We start from the raw sequence: 26,392 nt of genomic DNA, 5'->3' as shown, positions 1-26,392 counted from the left end.
ATAACACTGGAGGTGAGTCGTTCGTAAGTTTTAGTTGCAGTAAAAATATATACGGGCAAGTAATTTTACTGAGTTACTTGAAATTCCGTGATCACTTTGATAATAAATATATTTATTTACGAAACAAAAGTAACTGGAGTAATTCGACTGCACGCAGTCAATGGGTATGCCTCCGCTCTCCCGCACAAACACTTGAATATTGACATATTTGACCCTTGACCTTTATCATATCTGGCCCAAAACCTAATTAGTTAATTGCCCTGTCCAACTTTACCTTTGTACCAAGTTTGATGAAGTTCTGTCAAATATTTATTGAGTTAGGGCGTAAACAGTAAAATTTCAGAGTTTGACCTTGACCTTTGACCCTTGACCTTTATCACATCTGGCCCAAAATCTAATCACTTAATTGCCCTGTCTTACTTTACCTTTTACCAAGTTTGATGAAATTCTACAATTTGCTTCTTGAGTTATCGCGTAAACGAAAATCCGGACAGACAGACGGACGGACGGAAACATAATGCCTCCGGCACCCTTGGTGCGGAGGCATAAAAAATGCACAAGCCTGCGAGTTATATTCTTTACAACTGTTCTGTGATGGGTGTGTGGAGGTGGAGGAGAAGGTGGGGGGGGGGGCGGTAGGATGCTCTTGGCCCCGTCATTTTTGACAGGCTTTATACTAGTTATTAATAAAGCTCTTCTAAGTGGCAGCACAAGGTGAGGAGTTTATGTCCACAAGTGTCATTACGCCTAATCGCTTTCATGTCTTCATTCCCTCAATCGTCCATTGTCACTGTATTAAAATTCATCTTGCTGAGCACAAATTGCACTCCACATCTTATTGCAAGCACATTTGAATGACAAAAACATCAGATTTCAAGTACGACTTTGGTTCGTTAGCAGATTATATGAATCACAGCTTTACCCTCAACAAAATGGTAGATAGTGAAAAAGTCAGTTCTGTTAAATAACAGTGTACACGTTCGCAACAATGTTGCACATCCCTATCATTCTATGAGAGAAAGGTGCTCTGTGACATGTACAATGCCTGCTTGTTTTGAACATTGCGTTGCTTGATAAAATATTGAAGATAGATTGCGCATTATCAATATTAATCTAAAATACTCGATAGAAACTTATGGGTTTCACCATCTACAAAGCTGGTAGCATGGGATACTAGTTGGCCTCAACTGAACACCCATCAGGCCACAGCCTCTACTCCCCCCCCCCCCCACCATGTTGACACTGATCAGTTTTTCAGAAAATATGCAGTAACCCACCAAATGGCCAAAGTCTAGCTGTTCAATGACTTTCATGGGACAGGTGGAAAAATTTATGCCTTAGCTTCCTGCGTTGCAACCAATTCCTCAACAAAAATTCCTTTTAACCCATAATGAAACACCAGCTGCAAAAAAGCCTTTTGCAACACTCCAGAAATCAGTGAGCCAGCCTGGATTTCCATCATTACCTCTCCATCGGTGCCGTCTTCATCACCGCGAAGCACTTGTGATTTCAGCGGCTGAGCTTGATCGTCGTTGGCAGTTGCCACGGAGATTTGTGCGACGGGCATGCCTCTCGCAGGCAGACACCAGGCTGGTCGCCTACAGGCCAGCCAATAGTACCATCGTGAAGAACCCGCATGGGGGTTGCTTTGTCGATTTCTGCGAAAAGCACAGCTCGTCAAATCACAGATACAAAGACAGACAGCAATTCAGTGGATAACGAATCGAGCTATGCACCGATCAGTCGCGTTTCAAAAAAAATTAAAATATACACAACGTAACAAAAATAAAATAATGACAGCAAGAAAGGCAAAAGTGAGAAAAAAAAAACAACTGCAGATCAAGACGTACTCAGTTGACTTGTATTAAAGTAGATTACGAAACCACAATAGGCAATGAAAAGGTCAGTACATTTAAAATCAGACTTGGTAATCCAGGCTAAAGCCATGACCTCCGTGCAAGATCGTCTCATAAACGAGACAACGGTCGAAGATGGATGGACAAAATTGCAAGGCAAAAGCATCACGATTCAAAAGGAATGAACATCACCACTACTCTGCTGAGAGCTCAACCAAAACTCTCCACGAGCAATCTACCTTTGCCTTTTCTCTCTCCCACCGCCCACACCGGCGGCTCTTGTGCAGTTTCCTCTTGTCCTTGTAGTGGCAGCGTTCAACCTACCATCCACGCCTCCAAATAGCTGCAAACAAGTCGCAAGAATTTTGAGCGTGGCAGTGCCATTTCCTTTACCTTGGAGCCAACAAAAATTTGTTGAAGTACTGCAATAACAAACGAATCAGCACGACAGCAACATGCAAATACAATTGCTGAGCGATTAAGACACAAGCAAGCTGTCGATGGCAAATCAAAGGCTTGAAGCCATTTCGACTTCCAATTATACGATGCAAAATCCATTCATGAAACCCCAAAATATGCCTTCACTAACTGCACCAATCACAATTGCACAAACACCCCTACGTACTCAAAGCCCCAAAAGGCCTGGCATTCCTTTTTTTTCCCCCCCACGAGGTTCAGCACTTTCTCTCCAATTAGCAATAACAAATCCTACACCAATCTTCATGGTGTAGGAGACAGAGGAGATGGAGGAGAAGGAGGAGGAGGAGAAGGAAGAGGAGGAGGAGAAGGAGGAGAACAAAAAGAAAGTTCCTTCTTTCAGAGAATTGCAGTTTTTGAAAAATAAACAAAAGTCTAAATTAATCACTTTGCAGCGTAAAATGTCCTCGTGGTAAGGCGAAGTCTGAAATGACGTGCAGCCATTACCAAGCTATTCGGGCCAGCGACCAAGCTGCTCCACTCAGCCCTGAGCAGAACATCATGTCGATTGGGGTGTAATATCAAGTGAATGTCAACGCGCATGTCCATACAAAATGCCGTCAAGAAATGCCACAAAGTAGTAAAGCTTTGCGAACGGGAATGAGTAAATAGGATAGGGTCATGTGGCCTTTTAATTCGTGAGCGAGATGATCTGGAGAAGCTGAAAGTGGAATTAGCTATTTCAATTATGCACTTAAAGTATTGATAAAAAAATTCTCATCAAAACCTGAGTGGGCTCATACTTGCAGGGAATCATTTCTATTTAAATCCACAAATTAAATTCTCAGGAAATTAGTGAACTTGCAGTGCTGGCATCTCTTTCTTATACCTTTAACACTCAGGTGTTAATATAATCTGCATCAGGGCTCTGTGCCTGCTAAATAGATCTTGGTTAAAATTGCTAAAAGGTGGCTTGTGTTCTGTTGTGGGGGATAAGCCAGAACAGCAAACAACATAGCAATACGAGTATAGCCCCTGGTGCTTCAGAAAGAAAGCATCTGCAGAGAAGAGAAGACGATATACCACTCGACACATTTTTTTTAAAAAGGTCAAAGTAGCTTCAGATCAGACGAGGTAAAAGTGTGGGAAAAGGGGAAGGGGAGTGGAAAGAGGCAAAAGGTCTGTTCAGCAAATTTCAGAAAGAGATCAAATATAGTACAATGCGTTCATCAAGAAAAATAGAAATGGAAGCAGGCTTACAAAGTACAAACTCAATGGAACATATTGATGCCAAGTGCAAAACAAAGCATCGGTAAGATTATTGAAAGGTATTTTTGTTAATTTGTTGTTCACGTTTGATCGAGATGTCATTTTAAGACGTCCTCGTCAATAATTCAGATCGATAAGTCTTCATCGACGACTCTGCCCTGGTCTACCCAACACTTGTTTCAATTAAAGTCCAGAGTGCACTCGCACCCATAAAATATAATCTTCACTCGGGGTTTCAACACTTGGGAAACCTGAATGAGGTCTCTCCGTGAACTATCCCATCTGATAGTTCTTTCACAGTGCCCTAAAAATGATACTGCAACACCACGACAGCCTGAGTAATCCTCCTTTGAACCAACCCGATGGCACGAGACAACTCATTTGGTGGTATGATGCCTCACCATTCCCAAACTGACTTGAATCTTATGGGTGGCTTAGATCTCATGGAGGTTACTGATGTGGCCACCATCATGAAGATCAGTGTTTCTCAACCTTTTTTGTCCCACGCCCCACTTTGATTTTCAAAAAAAATCGTACGCCCCACCATGATTGGAGACACTACAGTATATACTACATATAAGGAATTCCCCTTGACGAAAAGCGAGTCATAGTGACGTAACAGCGTTGAATTGATCAAGGGCACGCCATACCGGCGGATTGGCTAGCAAGGGCGCAGTGAAGCAGTTTTTAGTTACGAGTGCATGTCTGTATGTGCGTGGCCATACGTGCATGGCTGTACATGAAAAAATACATATATTTCAAACCACGTGCCAGAAACAACAAATACACAGGCCGTTCCTTCGCTCTTGCATGCCCGTACGTACAAAAAAAAAAAAAAAAAACTTTCAAACCATGTGCCAGAAACAACAACCACACAGGCTGTTCCTTCGCTCTCGCATGCCCATACGTGTGTGGCCGTACGTGCAAAAAAAAACAAAAAAAAAAACTTTCAATCAAGCAGTCATAGACTGGTACTTACGAAATCATCAACTTGACCTCTGACCTTGTCTAATAAAAGTTGTCTCCAGAGAAGGTAGCGACGCAAACCAGAAGTTTCTATGATGATTCTGTACCAAACCATCAAAAATGGAATATTTGACCTCACTGTGACCTTGACCTTTGAACGATTTTGACCAAAATCTAATGAGCGCTAGCAATCACCCTCCTAAATCACGTGGTGTAATTTGACATTGGTAGCTTCTTCCGTTCTCGAGTTATCGTGCCTACAAACAAACACACACACAAACAAACACACAAACAAACTAGAACGGGCACTCATAGAGCGCATACCTTCGCCGCCACTACTTTTTTTGTTCTTGGTATGAGTGTGGGGAACTGGTTTCATATGAATGGTCTTATGACACAAACCACATATCTATAATGTCATGACCCCCCCCCCCTGACTTTCGGGGGCTACGGACTAAACAACAATCAACTCACGTTGTTTTGGCGAGTCTTCACTCGCAATCTCGGTGAATACAACGTTTCAACAAGAGAAGGTAATCTCGTTTGATGCTGGTTTCATGCAAATCGAATAAGATTTTTTTTTATTTTTTTTTTTTGTATACCTTGGTCGAGGCTCGTATGAGAGCAAACACACAACTCACAGCAAGGAGGCATGAGACAAGAGGGGCGGGAGTGGAAGGGACAAAACAGTGGGGAACAGACGCATTCGGTGAACTGTGGAAGGGAGAGGGATGGGGATGGGACGGGGAACATGGCGAAGAGAAGATGGACATTTCAGGGACTTTCAGGAAGGAAAGCAGGAGAAATGAAGGAAGTGGGCTTGGGTGGATTACCGGGGGTAGAAAAGATCGAGGATTTGGATGGGGGAAGATAAGAGGTGGTGAGAACAGCTTGACATTGACTGAGTTATGCCGAAAACCGCATATTTTTCAAGGGCGTGACCCCCCCACCCGACAATTTACCCCAACCGGTGACATGTGTTATGACGTCATTGTGTCACAAGATTGGGCATTAAATTCTGAACATTTTGGTGCTGGGTTCATGTAAAGCGGACAAGAATTGACCGCGTTATGACAAAAACCACATATTTTTCAAGGTCATGACCCCCCTGACCTTTGACCCCTAACCGGTAACAAGAGTATGGGCGTCATTGTGTCATATTGCATATCACAAGATGAGGCGTTGAATTCTGAACATTTTGGCGTTAGTTGCATGCAAATTGAATAAAAATTGACCGTGTTATCGTAAAAAGACGATTTTGACCTTTTCGTGACCTTGACCTTGACCTTTGACCCGAACGATCCCAAAATCTAATCGAATGCTTCCTGGCTAATAACCAATCATCCCACCAAATTTCATGCAATTCAGTTTAATACTTTTTGAGTTATACGAATCACAAGATTACAAATAAATAAATAAAAAAATAAATACACGCCGACCAAAACATAACCTTTCGCAGAATGCGAAGGTAACAAACAGATGACGGAAGTCATCAATATACTTCCGAAATCTTTAGATATCCTAAGTAACAACCACAAAGGCCGTTCCTTCGCTCTCATAAACGACGACTGGATTGGGGCATTATGTTTATCTATAAATGCGCATAAGAAATCGAGAAACCATTAGAATACAGTAAGTCATCACTATCTGGAAGTCCGTACGTTGTAACCCGTAATGGGGAACGCGGCTGAGGATCTCTTCCCCATCGGCCATGCCTATGCAGCAACGTGTCCTGTCATTGGTTTGGTAAATAAATGGCCATAACTTGGGAACCACTTGTCCGATTAATATAAAACCTTGAAAAGGCACCCACTCAGGTCCCAAGCAATATACCTGGCAAGTTTCAATTAGATCGGACCAGTGGTGGTCGAGAAACAACGGTCACACACACACACACACACACACACACACACACACACACACACACACACACACACACACACACACACACACACACACACACACACACACACACACACACACACACTGCTGGAATTATAGATAGATGATGCTATGAGGCATCAGTCGCAGCTTCAAACTTTTGAAAATTTGAAAGTGCAAAACTATGAAAGCGATCATATATTGATTCATTAATTCTGAATCCTCATGCCCCACCAAAATATTGCCATGCATCACCTTGAGAAACACTGATGTAGATGGTGTGGGAGACATTGATCCATCCCTCCATCCATCAGGACCATACTCTGTGTAGAGCGTTGGTGCTGCCTCAGCAGTCTCCTTGGCTATTGGACACAATCCTCGACGGGTCACAACTCTGACACATGATACCAGCAAGCTGGCACTCATTTTGCCGACCTCAGAAGGATGACAGGCAGAGTCAACCCCACCTGGTATTAATTCAACGATAGCATGGGATTTTAACTCCGGATCCTCGAATCCGAAGCCCACCACCCTAACCATAAAGCCAACCCCAGGCAGAGACATGGATCGCATGCACATGTTCAGGTTCACTCAGTTAAGGTTGAGGGTAATCTTTACATTCGATGTTGCACGTTCAATTAACCGATTGGGTTTCTTTCCTCAATAGTCATGGCTTGTTTATATACGCATGATGAAGAGATTTTTAGATCCTCTTGGAGGATCTCTAAGTCTTACTCAAGTTGTTGTTCTTCATCTTCTTCTCGTGGACTTTTTTGTTTCACAGCCTACAGTTTTCATCGAAACTTCCTGAAACTTGGCATATATATGTAAAAATATCCTGCGCAGACAGTAACCATCTCCGATTTTGAAAATTCCTCTGAGAACAAAAGTTATGACGTCAAAATATCTCCGCTAATAGGAATCGCCTAAAAAATTATCTCCGAAACTAGGCAAGCTTTTTGAATTCTGTTTGCGGGAATCGAACAGGGCATTAGCAGAGATGAATTACCGCACATATGATACATCACTATGACGTCATATCAATTATGACGTCATTCCTATTTTTTGTTTCACAACCCAGAGTTTTCATCAGATCTTCGTGAAACTTGCCATGTATAAGCAGAAAGCCCATGTGCAGGCAGTAACCATCTCCGATTTTGGAAAGTCTTCCTAGAAAAAAAGTTGACGTCATAATATCGCCGCTAATGGAAATCGCCTATACCATTATCTCCGAAACTAGGGAAGCTGTTTGAATTTTGGTTTCGATTCTGTCTCTCTCAACTTTTAAATTCCGATTCCATTATAGTAGTCAGTAAACTTGGTCAATACGTCATTATGCCAACAAGATTCGCCAGCCATGAAATGAAAATATTTATTACTGCTCTTGGGTCTTACTGGCCTTAAATGCAGTGAATAATAAATAATAATAATAATAATAATAATAATAATAATAATAATAATAATAATACCATGACGAAATTACCTTGTGACCGAATTACTGTGACCGATTTACCGTGACCAAATTCCCTCGTGACCGAATTACTGTGACCAAATTACCTCCATTCATTTGAACAACTCCTGACTGTACTCAAGGAAGCGACACCGACCGATATGAACTATGAACGAGTTCCCGTTCCCATGATAAGACATCTTTGATCTGGACGTGGAATAGACTTCCAGTTCCCGCCCGCTGGTTTACAGGGATGTGTTTGAGGGGAAAATGGCGTCGAGTTCAGCACGTTTCATTCGCCGAATCTTTTGTCCTTCACTCGAACAATCCATCTTTCAATCCCTTTTCAGTCTTTCAATAAAAAGCAATAATCAGTCGATTATACCGAGCTGTGATACCAACAATGAACAAATCGAAAAAAAAAAGAAGACGTTTACAATCTTTAAATACCGGACATGGTCGAGAAGATTAAAAAACAAGGACAAATGTGTCCAAGAGCAGCGTCCTAAAGGTTTTGTCAGCTAAAAAAAAATAAAAATAAAAAAACTTCCGATATTTCCTCACGTGCCTTGATTAAGCCAATAGTGAGACCCGTCATAATGTATTTATGTATTTACGATATATCGTGTATTTACGAAATAAATAGTGTATTTACGAAATTACAATACGATAAATGAAATAATCTTTTAATAGTAACGTGAACTTTTCGAAACTTTAAAGCAAGTGTCCGAATATATTTAAAAGTTCATGATAGACGCTCTCAACAGGCACCGTCAATGCGAGGATGTGTACATGTGCTTAGTATTTAAGAAGATCCGGATCTTATATATACAAGAGCCGAGTCCTAGAGGTTAAGGTTTTGTCTTCACAACAAGAAGAACAAGAAGAAGAACAAGAAGAACAAGAAGAACAAGAAGAAGAAGAACAACGCCGAGCTCTCTATGAGCAGCGCTCGCGACGCGAGACGCTGCTAAAAAAAAACCTTTCCTTCAGAATGAAAATAAATAAATGAAAATTCAAACATTGGATTTCACTTACAAGCAACAGATGAACACACATAGTTGTAACAATAACAATACATAATTAACAAGCCGGGAGGCGACGATGGTTCGCGGACATTATTGAACAATGCCACGATAGGTACAATTGAGTTAGCGGAAGCCCTACCGTAAAAACCTATCTCTTCCGTCAAATTTGACCAAATCAAATCGGATTTTTTATATGTTGTACTTATGGACATTACGCACGGGTTCTAGGAAATGAAATTGCGAGAAAAAAATAAAAAGTTCAAGTGGGCGTGGCTCCGCCCACAAGGGGCGTGGGACGCCTCTCATACAAGAAGACACAACTAGACCATAATATATAGCTTGTGTCCACGTTTCATCAAGATCGCATCAAACGTCAACGAGCTATGCTCTGGAGAGAGTCACAAACAGACAGACAAGCCAGAAGGCGACATGGGTGGTCACTATATAATTACATACTAGTCATGCAGTTATTGACGGATCGGGCTGAAAATTTTTGACAAAGAGGTTGATTATAGTGCGCATAAAAGCCTGGAAGCTGATTTTTGAAAAAATAATTTTTTCGGATTTTTTCAAAAATTTCAAAGTCCCGTTGCTCGGCAACGGTGGCGTCCATAGCAACGGTGCTCAAAAGCATACAGCTAGATCCTGGTATGAACCTACCAGTCAAGTTTCATCAAAATCGGTTGACTCCTCTGGCCTCCAGAGTTGTCCATTACATACAAACAGACAGACATACAGACAGACGGAAAACCTGAGAATAACAGTAGTCTAGCGACCACCCAACAGACAGACAGACACACAGACACAACGAAAATAGTGGTCACTGCTGGTGCCCTCGAACAAAAAAGTTCAAGTGGGCATGGCTCCGCCCATAAGGGGCGTGGGACGCCCCTCATACAAAAAGACACAACGAGACCATGACATCGAGCTTGTGTCAAAGTTTCATCAAGATCGCATCAAACGTCACGGAGCTATGCTCTGGAGAGTCACAAACAGACAGACAGACACAACGAAAATAGTGGTCACTGCTGGGACCCACGAACCAATAAATCCACACATAGTAACCCACCCACACACAAAATCAAAGCAAATCAAAGATTCAATTTGTCCGCCGTTTTAAAACATGGACTGAGCGAGAAGAAGGAACAGGCTCGTGGAGCTGTTCATCCAGCACAACAGTGGAGGACAAAAAGGGGGACAAAGGAGAAACATTACCGTGATCACCATTGCTGGCAAGAGAAGGGGAGGAAGTATCACTGTGTTCATCATCGTCCGAGTTTCCCATCTCTGGCACGTACACATACCCAGTGTGGTTGGCAAGCTTGTTTGAAGATCGGAGATGTTGGCGATTCCTGCAGAACAAACGTTTTCCTGCTTGGAGTAGGTATGACTTAGGGGACTTGTGGTTTTGTACGATTTCACCAGGAACATATTTTACAGTGGCAGGAAGTGGTCCCATACGGACTTGTCGACCCTGAAAAGGTGGCCGCTCTCGTGCTACTCGATCATGATCGAACTTTTGCTTGGTCTTTTCCATGTCAAAATGCTGTTTAACCTCATGAAAGCTGAAGTGTTTTGGTACAAGTAAGCTGCGCTTTACAGGCAGATTGTTACGTGGTCTTCAACCCATCAACAGCTGTGCAGTGGACAAGTGCAGTCCTTCTAGAGGAGTAGTGCGGTAGTCTAACAAAGCCAGATGTTTGTCCTCCGCTTTCTTCCACAGTTTGCACTGCTCTTTCAGCTTCACCGTTAGCACGAGAAAATTGAGGGCTGGAAGTAATTTGGTTAATGCCGTAATCAAAACAGAACGATTTGAACTCTTTGGACACTAATGAGGATGCATTGTCGCTCCTAAGACCCTCAGGTATACCATGTGTCCTAAAGATGGATTTTAAAGCAGCAATCATTGTGCAGCTTCTCAAATCCTTGCTCACATTCCTCGATAAATTTCGAATAATAATCGACAACCAAAAGTGTATTGTTTTGACTCAAACTCGAAAAGGTCCATGGCGACCTGGTTGAATGGTAAATCTGGAAGCTGTGTCGGTATGAGCGGTTCCGGAGGAAGCTTATTTTGGTAATCTGTACATGCAGTGCAGTTTTTCACTGCTTCTTCGATCTGTTGGTTCATTGTTGGCCAATAGAGAACTTCCCGAGCATGCTTGTTTGCAATTTACAATACCAAGGTGAGAGCTGTGTCTGATGGAGAGCATGTGCTGACGGAGACTAGGTGGTACTACTATGCGCATACCTTGATAGATAATTCCATCAGAGACACCTAACTCACTCTTTGAATCCCAGTATGGTCTCAGTGGAATGGGCACTTCGTTTTGATAGCTGGGCTATCCGGTGTGGATCACGTCCAACAGAAGTTGTTACTCTTGGCAAGTCTGTTCCTGCAGCTGGACATACCTCTCCTTGGTGATGGAGATGAAGTCTAACATGGAAACCTGCTCCAGATTGACTTCTTGTCCCGACAACTGGTGAGTCTGACAAGCAAGAGATGGTGTATCTGGTAGCTGCATGTCTTTGCCACTTTTATACACTCCCTTGAGATCGCACCACTGCAGACGTAACAGCATCCTCTGCAGATGCATGGGAGCAGAAAGAAGAGATTTTTGGAAATCTCTTGAAGTAGCTTGTGATCCATAAATACAGTCACTGTCTCACCAAATATGAAGCAATGGAATTTCATACAGGCATGGAGGATTGCAAGCATTTCTTTTTCAATCTGAGCATACCGTTGTTCCACCTCCGAGAGGGATCGCGAAGTGTATGCCACCGGCTTCCCATCCTGCATGAAGACACCACCGAGACCACTTTGACTTGCATCTGCCTGTATCTCTACTGGTGCCTTCACATCATCGTATCTCAGCACAGGCTGCTGACAGCAGAGATCTAATAGTTTATGGAAAGCTTGGGCCTGTGCAGGTTGCCAGTCAAAAATATCAGCTCTCAGTAAAGCTCAAAGTGATGCATCAACTTCACTCAGTTGAGGAATAAATTTTGCCAGGTAAGCAACAAATCCGAGGAAATGCCACATGCCCCCTTTATTCCATGGAATAGGCATATTACGTTAGGCTTCAATTCTTGAGGGGTCAGGCTTGAGTCCATCTGCACTAAGTAGATGCCCAACATACTGAACCTCCTTTTGGTGAACTTTGCATGTTCAAATTGAGGTTAGAGGAAGTAGCCCTCTCCATGACTTGCTTTAAAATGCTGTCGTGATGATCTCGATCTCATCCTGCAATCAAGATATCGTCCATGATCACTGTGGCTCCAACAATGCCGTCCAACATTTGATCCATGATACTCTGAAATATTTCTGGGGCACATTTCAATCCAAATGGTAGCCTCAGCCAACGATAACGACCCATCGGTGTATTGAAGGTCGTCAGTTTTTATGACTCATCCAGGAGACTCTGTAGAAACCCACCCTTTGCATCCAATAGTGAGAATAAGTTGGCTTTTGGTATTTTGGAGACCACCTCTTCAACCGTCTTCATGGGATAATGTTCACGTTTAATGGCCTTGTTGAGATCTCTCGGATCCAAACATATTATTAGCTTGCCATTGTGAACTGCAGCTACCATTGAGCTGACCCATTCGGTTGGCTCCTCCACCGGAGTTATGAAGCCGTTATCTACCATCCTGTTGAATTCCTCGATGATCCTCGGCATTAGCGCAACGGATTGCCGACATGCAGCATTTACAAACCCATTGGCTGTTGGGTGTATTTTGATTCGGTCGACCCCTAGTAGGGTACCTGAAGTACCGATGATATCGGGAAAATCTCGTAGCTCTGGGGGAAATGATTCATCATCCGCTGACTGAACCTAGGCCAGGGAACTCAGTCGTGCAATGAGGCCAAGGTTCTCAGCGGTCTCCCCATATATCACGTTCTCCTGGTCCAGATTGACCAGCTCGCATGAAGCCATTACGGACCTCCCGTCGAATTCCGGGGAAGGATCCGTGGAAGCAATTGGCCGAATGATGTTGTTGGAGTAACTTCTCAGGGTTCTCTTCGACTTGTGAAGTTCAGTATTAACTGGTAGTCTTTGAAAAATCGCTGAGTGTAAGTATGTTGCACCATGCCCCGATATCACTGCGGAAGGTCATGTTTGCAATGCTACTGACTCTGACAGTCTGGGACCATTTTGTCATCTGCCAGAGTGCCGATGTTGTCAACCTTGTATATTCGAAGAACCTCCGAATTGCCTTCAGGTAGTTGTTCCTTGCTTTCTCCAGCATTGACGAGGAGCATTTTGCCCAGTCGCTGTAGCCTACGGCAGACCAACGTCCAATGGTTCAGGTGCTTGCAATAGGAACAAGTGGAGCCTCCTGCAGGACATTTCCCTTGGTTCCACAAATGCCGCTCATCCTTGCCACATCTTCCGCATGTGCTTTAAATGCTTGCAGCTGTGATGACAAAGCACAAGACTTGGAATGCGATTTGCTCTGAGCTGTGATAGCTGACACTCCAAGTTTGTAGTTATCTTCATTCCGCATGATGCAGATTTGCTTGTGAGAAAACTCAAACTGTTGTCCAATTTCCAGAGCCTTTGCTGGTGACAGTCCTTCACCTTGATGCAGTCACCTTTCCTGCACCCTGGATTCAAAAATGTCATCAATGATCGCATCTATTAGAATGTCCTTGGGATCGGCAGACTCGCAGTCCATGAGAATAATCCTCAGGTCCTTTACAAAGTTATCAAAGGTCTCCGCACTCTTTTGTTTTCGCCGCCTGAGCCGGTGCCCTGCGATGCCTTGTTCTTTCTCGGTTGCACATACGTTTCAAAATGATCGAGTACCTTGGTCGGGATCATCTTTCTCAGTCTCCTCCCATGTGAACGTTTTATAAACCTCACAGCCATGAGCACCAATCCACGTGCCCAGCCATCTGGATTTTTGCTTTGGGTTTAGCTCCGATAGTGGCCCCGCGAACACGAACTGAACGTGGTCCCGAAAGCCCCGGATGGGAATACTTTGGAAAATTACCATGTGTCAATGAGGTGTATGTCATATATAATATGTGAACATGTCACGGAGCATTGGACCATTGCGTGTTTTTTTAATGAGCGTAAAAATAAAATATAATCGTTTTAAAATATCTTCTTCTTCTTCTTTCGGCTGCTCCCGTTAGGGGTCGCCACAGCGGATCATCCGTATGATCCGCATACTGATTTGGCACGTGTTTTATGCCGGATGCCCTTCCTGACGCAACCCTGGTCGCCTCTTACAACACAGGGATATGGTACACCTATTTTAACCAGGGTATACACCGGCCCAGTACACTGGTACTCATTTCGCCGACCTCGGAAGGATGACAGGCTGAGTCAACCCCCTGGTGTATTAATTCACTGGCCCAACGGGGCTTGAACTCAGGACCTTTTGGATCCCAAGCCGCTGCCCTAACCACTGTGCCAACACCAGGCTATAGTTTTAAAATATATGTATATTTTTTTAAATTGTAATCGATATACCGGTATGACCCCATCAGTATATCAAAAAAAATCCATACCGACAGAGCCTAATATCTGATAATAAAGGGAGAATAACCACCACAATTTTACATGTGCTCAAATGCAACAAATATATTAAGCATTCTTAAAAGTCTTGTTGACCATTCATAAGTACAAAACCTGAAACAGTATGCTTGGGGAGGAAGCACCAACCAAACTGTCATTGTGGAAGAGGGTGGGGAGGGGGAGGGGGGAGGGGGGTCCATAGCTAGAATGTGGTAAGAATCGTATGGACTGTGTCTTTGAGAAGGTTAGATTTATACCCTTGTGTTAGATATCTGTCAGAGTCAAGTCAAATGGTAAAACATGCACAGTGTAAAACCTCCTGTACAGGCGAGGCCAGGTGAAGGACTTGGGCACAAAGCCACATGGGAAAGCACTATGCACTTTGAAGTGATTTGTTTGGCCAGAGAACAACAGTGTCGGAGGAGTGAGCTATGGAGCACTAGGGAGGGCTCCACACCTTTATGAGGGGCTGGTCAGAGGGTGAGGTGGCTCGAAAGATGGTGCCGCCCACAAACACCAGCGGACAATGATGGGACCAACCGCATGCTGGAAAGGTGGTTCTGGACGGGCGAAAAGGCCATGCCCATGCATATGCACAGCCGATTGATTACATTGGAGGCCAGAGGAAAACATATCCCTCTCTCCCCTTTGCCACCTACCTAATCTCATGATCAACTCATCACCATTCTCCTGCCCGAGTCACACCTCGCCGGGTACCACACGAGCCTGGAAACGAGCTCTTGCCTGCCTGAAGTCCTCACCTGCTCCCTTCGCTGTGTGGATTTGGTATTGTCGGCATCATAGCAGGGAATTATTTTGTGCATTGTACGTAAGATTGTGTCTGCTCCTCCTTTCATTCCTATTCGTATTTATTGTTTGTCCTGTCCTTCCTTATCCCACGTATTTCTTTAAAATAAACACTTATTCAACGACTGAAAAAGAAACATCTTCCCATCTTTTGCCTCCACACACATGACCACCACCACTTCGGCTTCATTTTAACGGTCCTTGGGGCATCGTAAATGGTAATAGTAATGCTGAACTGAACGTCGTAAATGGTAATAGTAATGCTGAACTGAACGTCGTAAATGGTAATAGTAATGCTGAACACAGTGAAGTTGATTCTGAAAACATCATTCAGTCATTCGTGGATGTCTTAGACCTCCGGCTCAGAAAATATATACTGTACATACATACATACATACATACATACATACATACATACATACAAACATACAGACTTGCGGTTGGGAGTGTAATAAACGGATTCCATTCCATGGTAGATTCTGCAATCTTTAATTGAACAAACAATGACTCAACAGTTTCGATGAACATGTGGAACACACCATGCATCCGTTAATCTTTCTCAAGAGTGATGAACATCACAACATCCCCAGAAATACCCAAAGTTGGGGAAGGCCAAGCTGGACAACCAATCAACGCACGTGTCATATCGTGACGAGAAGTCGTAACCCAACCAAGGGTTACTTGCTGACACGGTGCCCTGGTCAGGTCTATAATCGAGTGACGAGTTATGATATGACTAGTTATGAGCAACGACGTTAGTTTACTGAGTACTCGTCACTTTTACCCAATTGTGCATTTTATACACACACACACACACACACACACACACACACACACACACACACACACACACACACACACACACACACACACACACACACACACACACACACGTATGCGGAATTAGTGGATTCAGCTATTTCAGCCACACCCATTGCTGGCAGGTCTATAAAATCAAGCACACAGCCATGCAATCTCCAAAGACAAACATTGTCAGTAGAATGGGTCATACTGAAGAGTTCAGTGATTTTCAACATGGTACCGTCATGGGATGCCACCTTTCCAACAAGTCAGTTTGTCAAATTTCTGCCCTACTGGAGTTGCCCCGGTCAACTGTAAGTGTTGTTATTGTGAAGTGGAAACGTCTCGGAGCAACAACAGCTCAGCCGCGAAGTGGTAGGCCACACAAGCTCACAGAACGGAACCGCCGAGTGCTAAAGTGCGTAGCGTGGAGAAATCTTCTGTCGTCACTTGCAACACTCACTACCGAGTACCAAACTGACTCTGGAAGAAACGTCAGCACAAGCACAGTTCGTCGAGGGCTTCGTGAAATGGGTTTCCATGGCCGAACAGCCAGAGACAGGCCAAAGATCACCATGTGCAATGCCATGTCTTGGCTGGAGTGGTGTAAAGCTCACCGACACTAGACTTTGGAGCAGTGTAAACATGTTCTCTGGAGTGATGAATCACGCCTCACCAACTGGCAGTCCAATGGACGAATCTGGGTTCGGCAGATGCCAGGAGAATGCTACATGCCCAAATGCATCGTGCCAACTGCAAAGTTTGGTGGAGGAGGAATAATGGTCTGGGGCTGTTTCTCATGGTTTGAGCTAGGCCCCTTAGTTCCAGTGAAGGGAAATCTTAACACGATAGCATACAATGACATTCTCGACGATTCTGCGCTTCCAACTTTGTGGCAACAGTTTGGGGAAGGCCCTTTCCTGTTTCAGCATGACAATACCCCTTGAACAAAGCGAGGTCCATACAGAAATGGTTTGCCGAGATCCGTGTGGAAGAACTTGACTAGCCTGCACAGAGCCCTGACCTCAACCCCATCGAACACCTTTGGTATGAATTGGAATGCTGACTGCAAGCCAGACCTTATCGCCCAACATCAGTGCCCGACCTTACTAATACTCATGTGGCTGAATGGAAGCACATCCCCACAGCAATGTTTCAACATCTAGTGGAAAGGCTTCCCAGAAGAGTGGAGGCTGTTATAGCAGCAAAGGGGACCAACTCCATATTAATGCCCATGATTTTGGAATGAGATTTGGACGAGCAGGTGTTTACATACTTTTGACAATGTAGTTCACAAACACACATATATATATATATATATATATACACATATATATATATATATATATATATATATATATATATATATATATATATACATACATACACATACCCACGTGACCGGTCCGGGAATGACCAAATCACATGGGTCTTCAATCGGCCACGGTCGTTGCCCAGGATTGATGCCGCAAACAGGGTTACAGGCCTTAAATCCTGATACCTCGTCAAAGCGCATGAAGCCGACCGAAGATTACTTACTTGCTTGCATGGTACGCCAGTTAGGTGTATAACCGAGTGACTAGTTATGATAGGTGTATAACCGAGTGACGAGTTATATGACTATATGCTAGTTTACCGAGCGCTCGTCACTTTTACCCAATTGTGCATCCTTAGGGCACCAATCGTGAAAACTCAACCACTTTTACAGCAAGAATGGACACCAGGCAGGAGTAACAGTTCATGGAGTATCTATACTAATAAATTTGTGTGTGTGTGTGTGTCTCCTCCATAACTACAAAACCATAAAACCTATCAGCCTGAAACTTTGCATGCATAAGAAGAAAACTCCAAGGAAATGTATAACTGAAAATTGGTTGTTTGGGTTAATTAAAACACACATTTTGAAGATAATTAACGGCCTTATTTAATTATTTTCTTTATCAGGCACATCCTCGGTCACCACTCTCTATGGGGTCTAAAGGTGTATCATAAGTAACCTCGTTGGGGTCTGAAGCCGCCATGTTTTTTGGCCTGCTCAACCATGCCTTGACTTGGAACAGGCCACAACGATTTCTTAAAGATAAAGTTTTCTTTTTCACTTTCATTACTCACATTATCGAATGCCTGTTCATCATATCTACGAATAGCTGTTTACATCACTTTTGTAAGTGCTGTAGTTTACAAATTAGGAGCTTAGAGCGATTTCATGCATTATATGATATGACTTCCCACGATCTCCTCTCACAGATTAATTAAAGTATATGATCGAAATATTATTTTGGTTTTGAGGATCGGATATCATCCGGACTAAATAAGTATCAAAATCTGGAGTGAAATCTGATAACTTAAAGAAATAACGAGTCTTATAACTAAGTCTATATACCTCTTTACTTGAAGCAAGCAAGGTTATGGTCCCTTATTCTCCAAATATACACAAGAAAAAGTGAAACTTCCGAAGCATTAAACTTATCTTTTTCTCTTGTTTGGAGAATTATATTGAGTGAACAAAAGATTTAGGAATGTGCCAAAATTAACCTGCTTCATTGAGCTATATGACTTTATGCATTCACTGCTTGACATCGTGCCCTGTCCCCCAGAGGGACTGCCTATCCATAGCGTCTGCCAGATCTGTGTCTATATTTTCGGAGGTTTTGTGAAGTACTCCACAAGGAATCACAAATGTGGTGAAAAAGGACGTTTTAAAATAAAGTTATAACGTTTGCGTGGACCACGAACCGATGTACCATGTGACGCGTACACAGACGAGCAGATAACATGGTGGATTATCTGCAATGTTTATTTCAAGGGCGAATAAGCCTTGCGATGTCTCCAAGGTTGTTCTCCATTCAACAGCAACTCTTTTACGGATAAAGCCATTGTAGGAACAAATTCATCTCAGTTCTTCAACTGCTGCAGGCATGGTGAAGGCAAACATTAAAGTTAAAGGGATCCTATATGATATGCAGCCACAGCCTGGCCAGTTATTCCTTATCCATGTAATTGCAGTGCTTGCAAGAGTGCTTAAGTCACTTGCCGAGAGCCCTACAGTCGAAAGCGGTACAGTTTGTGTCCTGATCAGGATGTACAGTCGGCAGTTGCTACAAGATAGAGGAACATGATTTTCAATATTAATAAAGTTTAGGCCTGGTTTTGGCTTAATAGTTAGGATAGCGGGCTTGGGATCCGAGGGTCCCGAGTTCAAATCCTGCTCGGTCGTTGAATTAATACCAGGTGGGGTTGACCCTGCCTATCATCCTTCCGAAGTCGGCAAAATTAATGCCAGCTTGCTCGTATCCTGTGTTGGAGTGGAGACCTATCCAGGATTGTACCCAATAGCCAAGGAGACTGCTGAGGCAGCACCAACACTGTGCAAATATGGTCCCAATCGATGGATCGATGGGGTTGACTCAGCCTGTCATCTTTCCAAGGTTGGTAAAATGAGTACCGGTTTGCTGGGATGATCGAGCCATTTGACTATCCTGTGTCGGAGTGGCGACCCGTCCAGATTTGTACCCAATAGCCCAGGAGACTGCTTTGGCAGCACCGACACTCTGTACGAGTATGATACCAAGGGATGGATGGATTATATCGTTCGTCTTTGTGAGTTTCAAAGAAAAATATATTTGATAACACCCGATTTCCGAGCCGTTTTCCATATTCCAGTGTTTTCTAAATTACTGTATTACCATGACAATTGGCAGCTGTTTATAAAGATTAATGTTCATGCACATCTCCCTGAAACGTCTATATTTAACGTTTTTCTAATTTGTTTGTTGAATCTCTCAAAAAAAAAAAAGAGTGAAAGCTACTCAAGAGTTTTGAGTTGAATACAGTACATACTGTAGTTGGTAATTACACAGACTCCAATCTGCTCATTCCTAAAGAGTTGCCGATATCGACCAAGCATTGATCGTGTGTGTGTGTGTGTGTGTGTGTGTGTGTGTGTGTGTGTGTGTGTGTGTGTGTGTGTGTGTGTGTGTGTATGTGTGTGTGTGTGTGTGTGTGTGTGTGTGTGTGTGTGTATATGTGGTATGTGGTGTGTGGCGTGTGGTGTGTGGCGTTCATAAAGAAATAAAGCATGACATTTTCTCTCCGCTAACTCCTATCCCCTCACCCGTCTGTATGTCCCTGTCTCTCTGTCTCCAATCCCGATCCAATCGAGATCGGGGGAGTGCTTGTCACACTCCACATGTTTCGATTTACCCGCCGATCGCATCTCACTCTCACTCTCACTCTCGACATGTCCAGGCGGTTTGTCTCCGGACAGCTTAGCTCGACGTGTCCGAGCGGTGTTTACGTCCATGCAGTGTTTGTTTCTCCGGATGAGTTTATCTCTGGACATTTCTGGGTGGTATTTATAGTATCACTGGTAGAAAATCGATTTCAGACATTATTTTGTTTCCATCTTCACTGTTATTCTCTGCAGAAGCATTTTTATGACAGTATGAATCGTAATTAATGTTCGACCGCATATCTCACCTCACACTGTCTTCCCTTCCCCCATCCCTCTTTGCTCCTATCTCTATATCTCTATATCTCTATATCTCTATATCTCTATATCTCTATATCTCTATATCTCTATATCTCTATATCTCTATATCTCTATATCTCTATATCTCTATATCTCTATATCTCTATATCTCTATCTCTATATCTCTATCTCTATATCTCTATCTCTATCTCTATCTCTATCTCTATCTCTATCTCTATCTCTCTATCTCTATCTCTATCTCTATCTCTCTATCTCTATCTCTATCTCTCTATCTCTATCTCTATCTCTCTATCTCTATCTCTCTATCTCTCTATCTCTCTCTCTCTCTCTCTCTCATAGTTGCAGTGTATGGTGATACATGTGATAATATCTTATGGAATGGACATTTAGGTTGCCTTTCCCATCTAATTGTACTCACTTGAGGATACAAAGTGTTGAAAATGGGAGGGGTTGGGGGGGGGGGTGTATACCACTTTGTGTTGGGATGCTGACCAAATTAATTTCTGTCGAAGACACCCAGTATGATCTTTGATGGGAAACAACTTTGTCAGCACTTATTGACTCCGCAATCGAAGAAGGGTAATGCTCACCTTGTGAGCAAAGACAATTTTATATCATTTTCAATAAATTGCTTTGAGTATTGGATGAGTGCACGAAACTTAGACATCATATGCACATGACACCATGCTTTGAATAAAAACTTTGCTGTGAAACAGCTATCATCAGAACGAACGCAATGTTATCAATGAAGTTAAGCTCTGCCAATTTTGTGGGCCTTTCAACGTCGAGGTATTAGAAATGGACCTTTTGCCAACCAAAGATTGGCTGCATTTCAGTGTTTTTGTTGTAATTGATCAATTCAACAACAAACATGTGTTCTGCAATGGAATGGTGATCCGGATCCGGATTCGGCGACTAAAATTTTTAAGTGATTCTTCACCATTGAGAGATAGGACCAAAAATAGCACGATATCTCAAAAAATTGTGGATGGATTTGGACGAAACTTGTTGTCCATGTTGTGTGTGAGACAAGGACGAATTGATTTGATTTTGTTGAAGATCTATCCAAATCCGAGAGTTTTTTTTTAATCCACAAAGTGATTCTTCACAATTGAGAGATTGGGCCAAAAATGGTATTACTGTATAGCATGATATTTTTAAAATGTGTTGGGCCAAATATGTTCGAATGGATCAGGCATTGCATGGTGGAGGTATGCGCTCTACCAAGTGCCCCCTTCTAGTTGGTCGTGTGTTCCATGTAAACAATGAAACTATTTCAGTGAGAAAGGACTACAAGCAATGTTGGTGCAGTTTTCTTGTTTTACATTTTGCCAGGCTTGAAAGCTAGCGAGCTACACAGTGGTTAGGAAGTGGAAAATGAAAGAATTTTATTTTAAGTGGGGGATAGAAAAACAAAAGAAAAAGAGAGAGAGAGAGAGAGAGAGAGAGAGAGAGAGAGAGAGAGAGAGAGAGAGAGAGAGAGAGAAGAGAGAGAGAGAGAGAGAGAGAGAGAGAGAGAGAGAGAGAGAGAGAGAGAGAGAGAGAGAGAGAGAGAGAGAGAGAGAGAGAGAGAGAGAGAGAGAGAGAGAGAGAGAGAGAGAGAGAGAGAGAGAGAGAGAGAGAGAGAGAGAGAGAGAGAGAGAGAGAGAGAGAGAGAGAGACGAGAGAGAGAGAGACGAGAAATGCAATGAAGTACTCTCCCCCGAGAATCAAAAGCTGTATTGGCAGGCTGAGTTCCTCACCAGAAATAAGGAAAAACTGCGAGCACAGACTCTGCGTCCAAGCAACTGAAGTCATAACATTAACACATGGCAAAAACGCTCTGATCATTGCATCTCTGCTCATAGTCTCTGCCAACACAGTTTTCCACTCCCACCCACCATTTCCTGGCCTTGCATAAGGCTAGGACTGTCTAATGCTGACTCCAAAGCATCACGATGTTCTGCATAACCAAAACTGCAACAGACACTCATACGTGCATTTTGAAAATTACTGATGATGGATAATGATAATAACAGCATTGTTATAAATAATAATAAAGTAGATTCCTTTGAAATGCACTTGCTGAGAAACATGCTAGAATATAAAATAGGATGACTTTTATAAGAAAGGAAGATATCACACAAAGACGAACAAGTTTCAGTGAGTGCAAGAACATGTAAATCTCGACGAAAAGCGTTGGACATATTGAAAGAATGCATGAGGAAAGACAAATGAAAATAAAAGAGCAAAGCAGGATGAACTACAATGGCACTAGGTAGAGGGCATCCCTCCACCAGGCTGCACAGTTTACGTTTTGTATCTCACTGATAGGCCGGACATACATCTGGTCCTGATCCAAAATCGAATCGGCTTGTTCTTGTCAACTACCCAATTCATCCACCAAGTTTCGTCCGAGTCCGTCCACAACTTTTGAAATATCAGGCTATATATCGTTTTTGGCCCTATCGCTCAATGGTGAAGAATAACTTTTTTTAAATTCCAGTATCCAAATCCGGATCCGGATCTTCAACAAAATCTTTTAATTTTGTCCTTCTCACGCACCCAACCTGTCCACAACTTTTTGAGATATCCTGCTCTCAACATAACATCTGTCCACCTTCGGACAGGGGTGAAAACACATAAGACCCAAACCGCATCTCTCCACCCTTCCTATGTTGGGCTCAATGCCCACCTTCGGTGACGGAGATAATAACTAAATGGAATAAAATAGTGGAGAAGGATCGGCACAAGCCTTCACCAGCACAAATAAGCTCTTCATTCTTCAATGGAGGAGGATTTAATGGAAACTGGAAGCAGTATAGAAGAAGCAAAAACATTGAGCCCAACATTGGAAGGGTGGAGAGATGCGGTTTGGGTCTGATGCTGCATAGCAGCGATAAGATGAACCAGAAATGAATAATTATTTGCAACCTCAACATCCACAGCAGGACTTTCACTGGTTCACAGAAGCGTCGCTGAACTCAAGCTAAAATCAGGTGTGTGGAACTCAAACTATGGAAATCATTAAGTCTCCCATGAATTGAGCGAAGAAACAAAGTCAGGCAAGAGTAATCTGCAAGCCTCCTGTCAAGACATAAACCTGCAGGACCATCTGTTTCAGGAAGAATATGAGCATATCTTGGGAATTACATGCAGCAATGAGCTCTGCATTCACAGTGTAAAATACAGTGCAAGCACAAGAAGATCATGTGACCTGCAATGAATGGGAGGATAAAAGCCCTGCACAGCCCCCCCCCCCCCACAAAAAACTACTTACCCAGTGTGAATGGCTCAAAGAATGAAAGACAATTCATTATTTTAAGCAAGCTCTTTATATGAAATTTAACAAGACATGATCGCACTTTGCAGATGTGAATAAGTCTATTTCGACACATGACGTGTGTGCACTTCTGCTTTGAGGAACATACGAGCGGCTTGCCAAACAAGTACATGACGCAAACTCATTTCAACTTGAACGTAAGGTTTGCCCACACACAAAGAATGCATCAAATGGTATGTCACAACATCCAGCAATGCAGGCACCCAATGGGGAAAACTTAAAAAAAATAAAAAAAATCAAGGTATTACTGCATAATATAATCTTGTCCAAATATGCAATACAAGTTGTTCTTACTTTTTAGACAGAAAAGATTCGAACCTCAACATAAATGTCCAAAAAGGGAAAAAAATTATATGCAATTAATTGCATCAGAGTAGAAAGTCAGTGGTTTCCGCATTCAAACGTTCTTGCATGAAAAATGGATTAAAAAGAAAAACAGAAATAAATATTCAAGGAATGTAGAAACAAAACAACTTACTGATTCATTGTGTGTCCAAAAAGCCAGTCGAAAAGCAGGTTAAACTAAAACGGCACTCGGTAGGCGCATACCTCGGCTACGCTGAACAGTTGATGTATTGTATCCCACTGACAGGCCGGATCGGGATCTGGATGTGAGCCAAAATCAAATTGGTTTCTTCTTGACTCATAACCAACTCATCCACCGAGTTTTGTAAGAACTCGTCCACAGCGTTTTGCGATATCATGCGAATTAAATTAAAGACATCCGGACAATGAAATGACAGAGAAATTAAAGACAGAGAAAGAATAACACCAACTCAAAGATTCACAGCCCGGCACATGAACAAGACCCATTATAAATCGGTGGGGGAATCTGACCTGAAACAAGTACTTATCGAAATAACTGATCTCTGGGGGAACCTGAATGGTGTTCTGTGAATTTCCACCACTGTAACAATGTATATGTATATATATATATATATATATATATATATATATATATATATATATATATATATATATATATATATATATTATATAGTTTTTGGCCCTTTTTTAAATTTTAGAAATTCCATCCTATGTTGACTTTTTGGCTGATGTGAACCTCAAAAACAATTTGTCCTTGAATTCAGTATTAGCTGATATGCAAATGAACTTCAAATTTCAAGTCAATCAGATGAAAATTGACAATTTTAAAACAATTTTAGAAATTTGGTCCATGTTATGTTGACCAAATGGACTATATTGACCTTTTGACTGGAGTTAACCTCAAAATTAATAGGTGGTTGAATTCAGAGACCTGATGTGCAAATGCTCTTCAAATTTCAAGCTAATCAGATTAAAATTGAGGATTTTAGAAACGTGGCCGATGTTGATTTTTGGTCTATGTTGACCTTTTCACAAATGGTGATCTCAAAAATAATAGGTGGTTGAATTCATTGACTTGATATGTAAATCCTTTTCAAACTTCAAGTCAATTGGATGAAAATTGAGAATTTTCGAAAAAATTGCTCAAATTGACCTTGCTGGCAGGCAGGACGCCCAATTTAACGTCCATCCAAAGGATGGCACACACATTGATGAAACATCCTGCCTGTGAAACACCAGGATGACAGTTTATAGCTGGATAAGAATTCACACCCAGGCTAGGCAGCTTAGAGGTGAATGTGCATACCTCCATGTCATTCTGCCAGCCCCAAACCCAGACGAGACAAAAGTAATTGTGCTACCTCTCCTCCATCCTGTCTGGAAATAATTTGAGTTATAGATATCACACACTGAAATCAAACGATAATCTTTTTGGGAAATCATCAGCAAATCCCTCCGCATATTTTTTTTTTAAATGGCACGAGAACTTGCAAGCAGAACACCTGCAACCACAGCTTACTATGAAAGTATATCATGCACTTGCAATTCAAACTTTAAATATATATCTATATATATATATATATATATATATATATATATATATATATATATATATATATATATAAATCTTCTTCTGACAGCCCCCAATCTGAATTATTGACCCCTGTGACCCCCAACTCCCCACACCCTGAGGCATGAACCAGAGGTCAAATCAAAAGAAAAAAAAATTATTACAGTATTTCATGTGTCCCCCAATGTTGATTGCATGCATACACAACATTTCTATTAAAAAACAAAAAAAAGTTTATAAAAACGTTCCCATAATTGCATTTTTTGTTATTTGACCTTATGACCCTGCCCCAGAGCCCAAGAGGACAGGACCAAAATGATACTGCTTTTACACTTTTCCATGTGGTGATCATAAGTATCAAGTTTGGTGAACTTCTGCACAACCGTTTAGGACATTGTGTGACAGACAGACGGACAGACAGACAGACAGAGTTGATTACAATACCCCCCTCCCACAACCCCCTCCCTTTTTTTTGTTTTTTGTTTTTGAAAAAGCGTGGGAATAATGTGAAAACAATCATGGCTCCAAATGATGAACACTTTATTACACTACCAAGGGAACCGGAATATAATTGAAAATAGGATCATAGAAACTTTGTTCAGGTCCAACAGAATTCAGTGAGAGAGACGTGAGGATCTGAAACTTGAAAGATACGACCACAAACGTTGTAGAATTGAC

General features: G+C 42.3%; 1 protein-coding gene across 6 annotated transcripts in view; it reads right to left on the bottom strand.

Moving 5' to 3' along the window:
• Positions 1–26,392, bottom strand: part of LOC147017988 (E3 ubiquitin-protein ligase MARCHF8-like) — a 212,262-nt gene that overhangs the window by 113,988 nt on the left and 71,882 nt on the right. For 4 of the 6 annotated variants that reach the window (XM_085897136.1, XM_085897134.1, XM_085897135.1 and 1 more), the window contains 2 exons: positions 2,096–2,199; positions 1,466–1,658 (listed from right to left, as the gene is read on the bottom strand). In XM_085897136.1, the coding sequence (XP_085753262.1) occupies positions 1,466–1,567 (102 nt within the window). In that variant the 5' untranslated portion in view covers positions 1,568–1,658; positions 2,096–2,199. Of the gene's footprint in view, positions 1–1,465; positions 1,659–1,910; positions 2,058–2,095; positions 2,200–22,375; positions 22,395–26,392 lie in introns of those variants that run through there. The other 2 variants (XM_085897133.1, XM_085897138.1) reach the window with 2 other exon arrangements.

The sequence above is a fragment of the Eptatretus burgeri genome, chromosome 10 (genome assembly GCF_056783735.1).
Source record: "Eptatretus burgeri isolate ZD-2024b chromosome 10, Ebu_testis_v1, whole genome shotgun sequence".
Lineage (NCBI taxonomy): Eukaryota > Metazoa > Chordata > Myxini > Myxiniformes > Myxinidae > Eptatretus > Eptatretus burgeri.
This window is presented reverse-complemented; position numbering and strand designations above follow the sequence as displayed.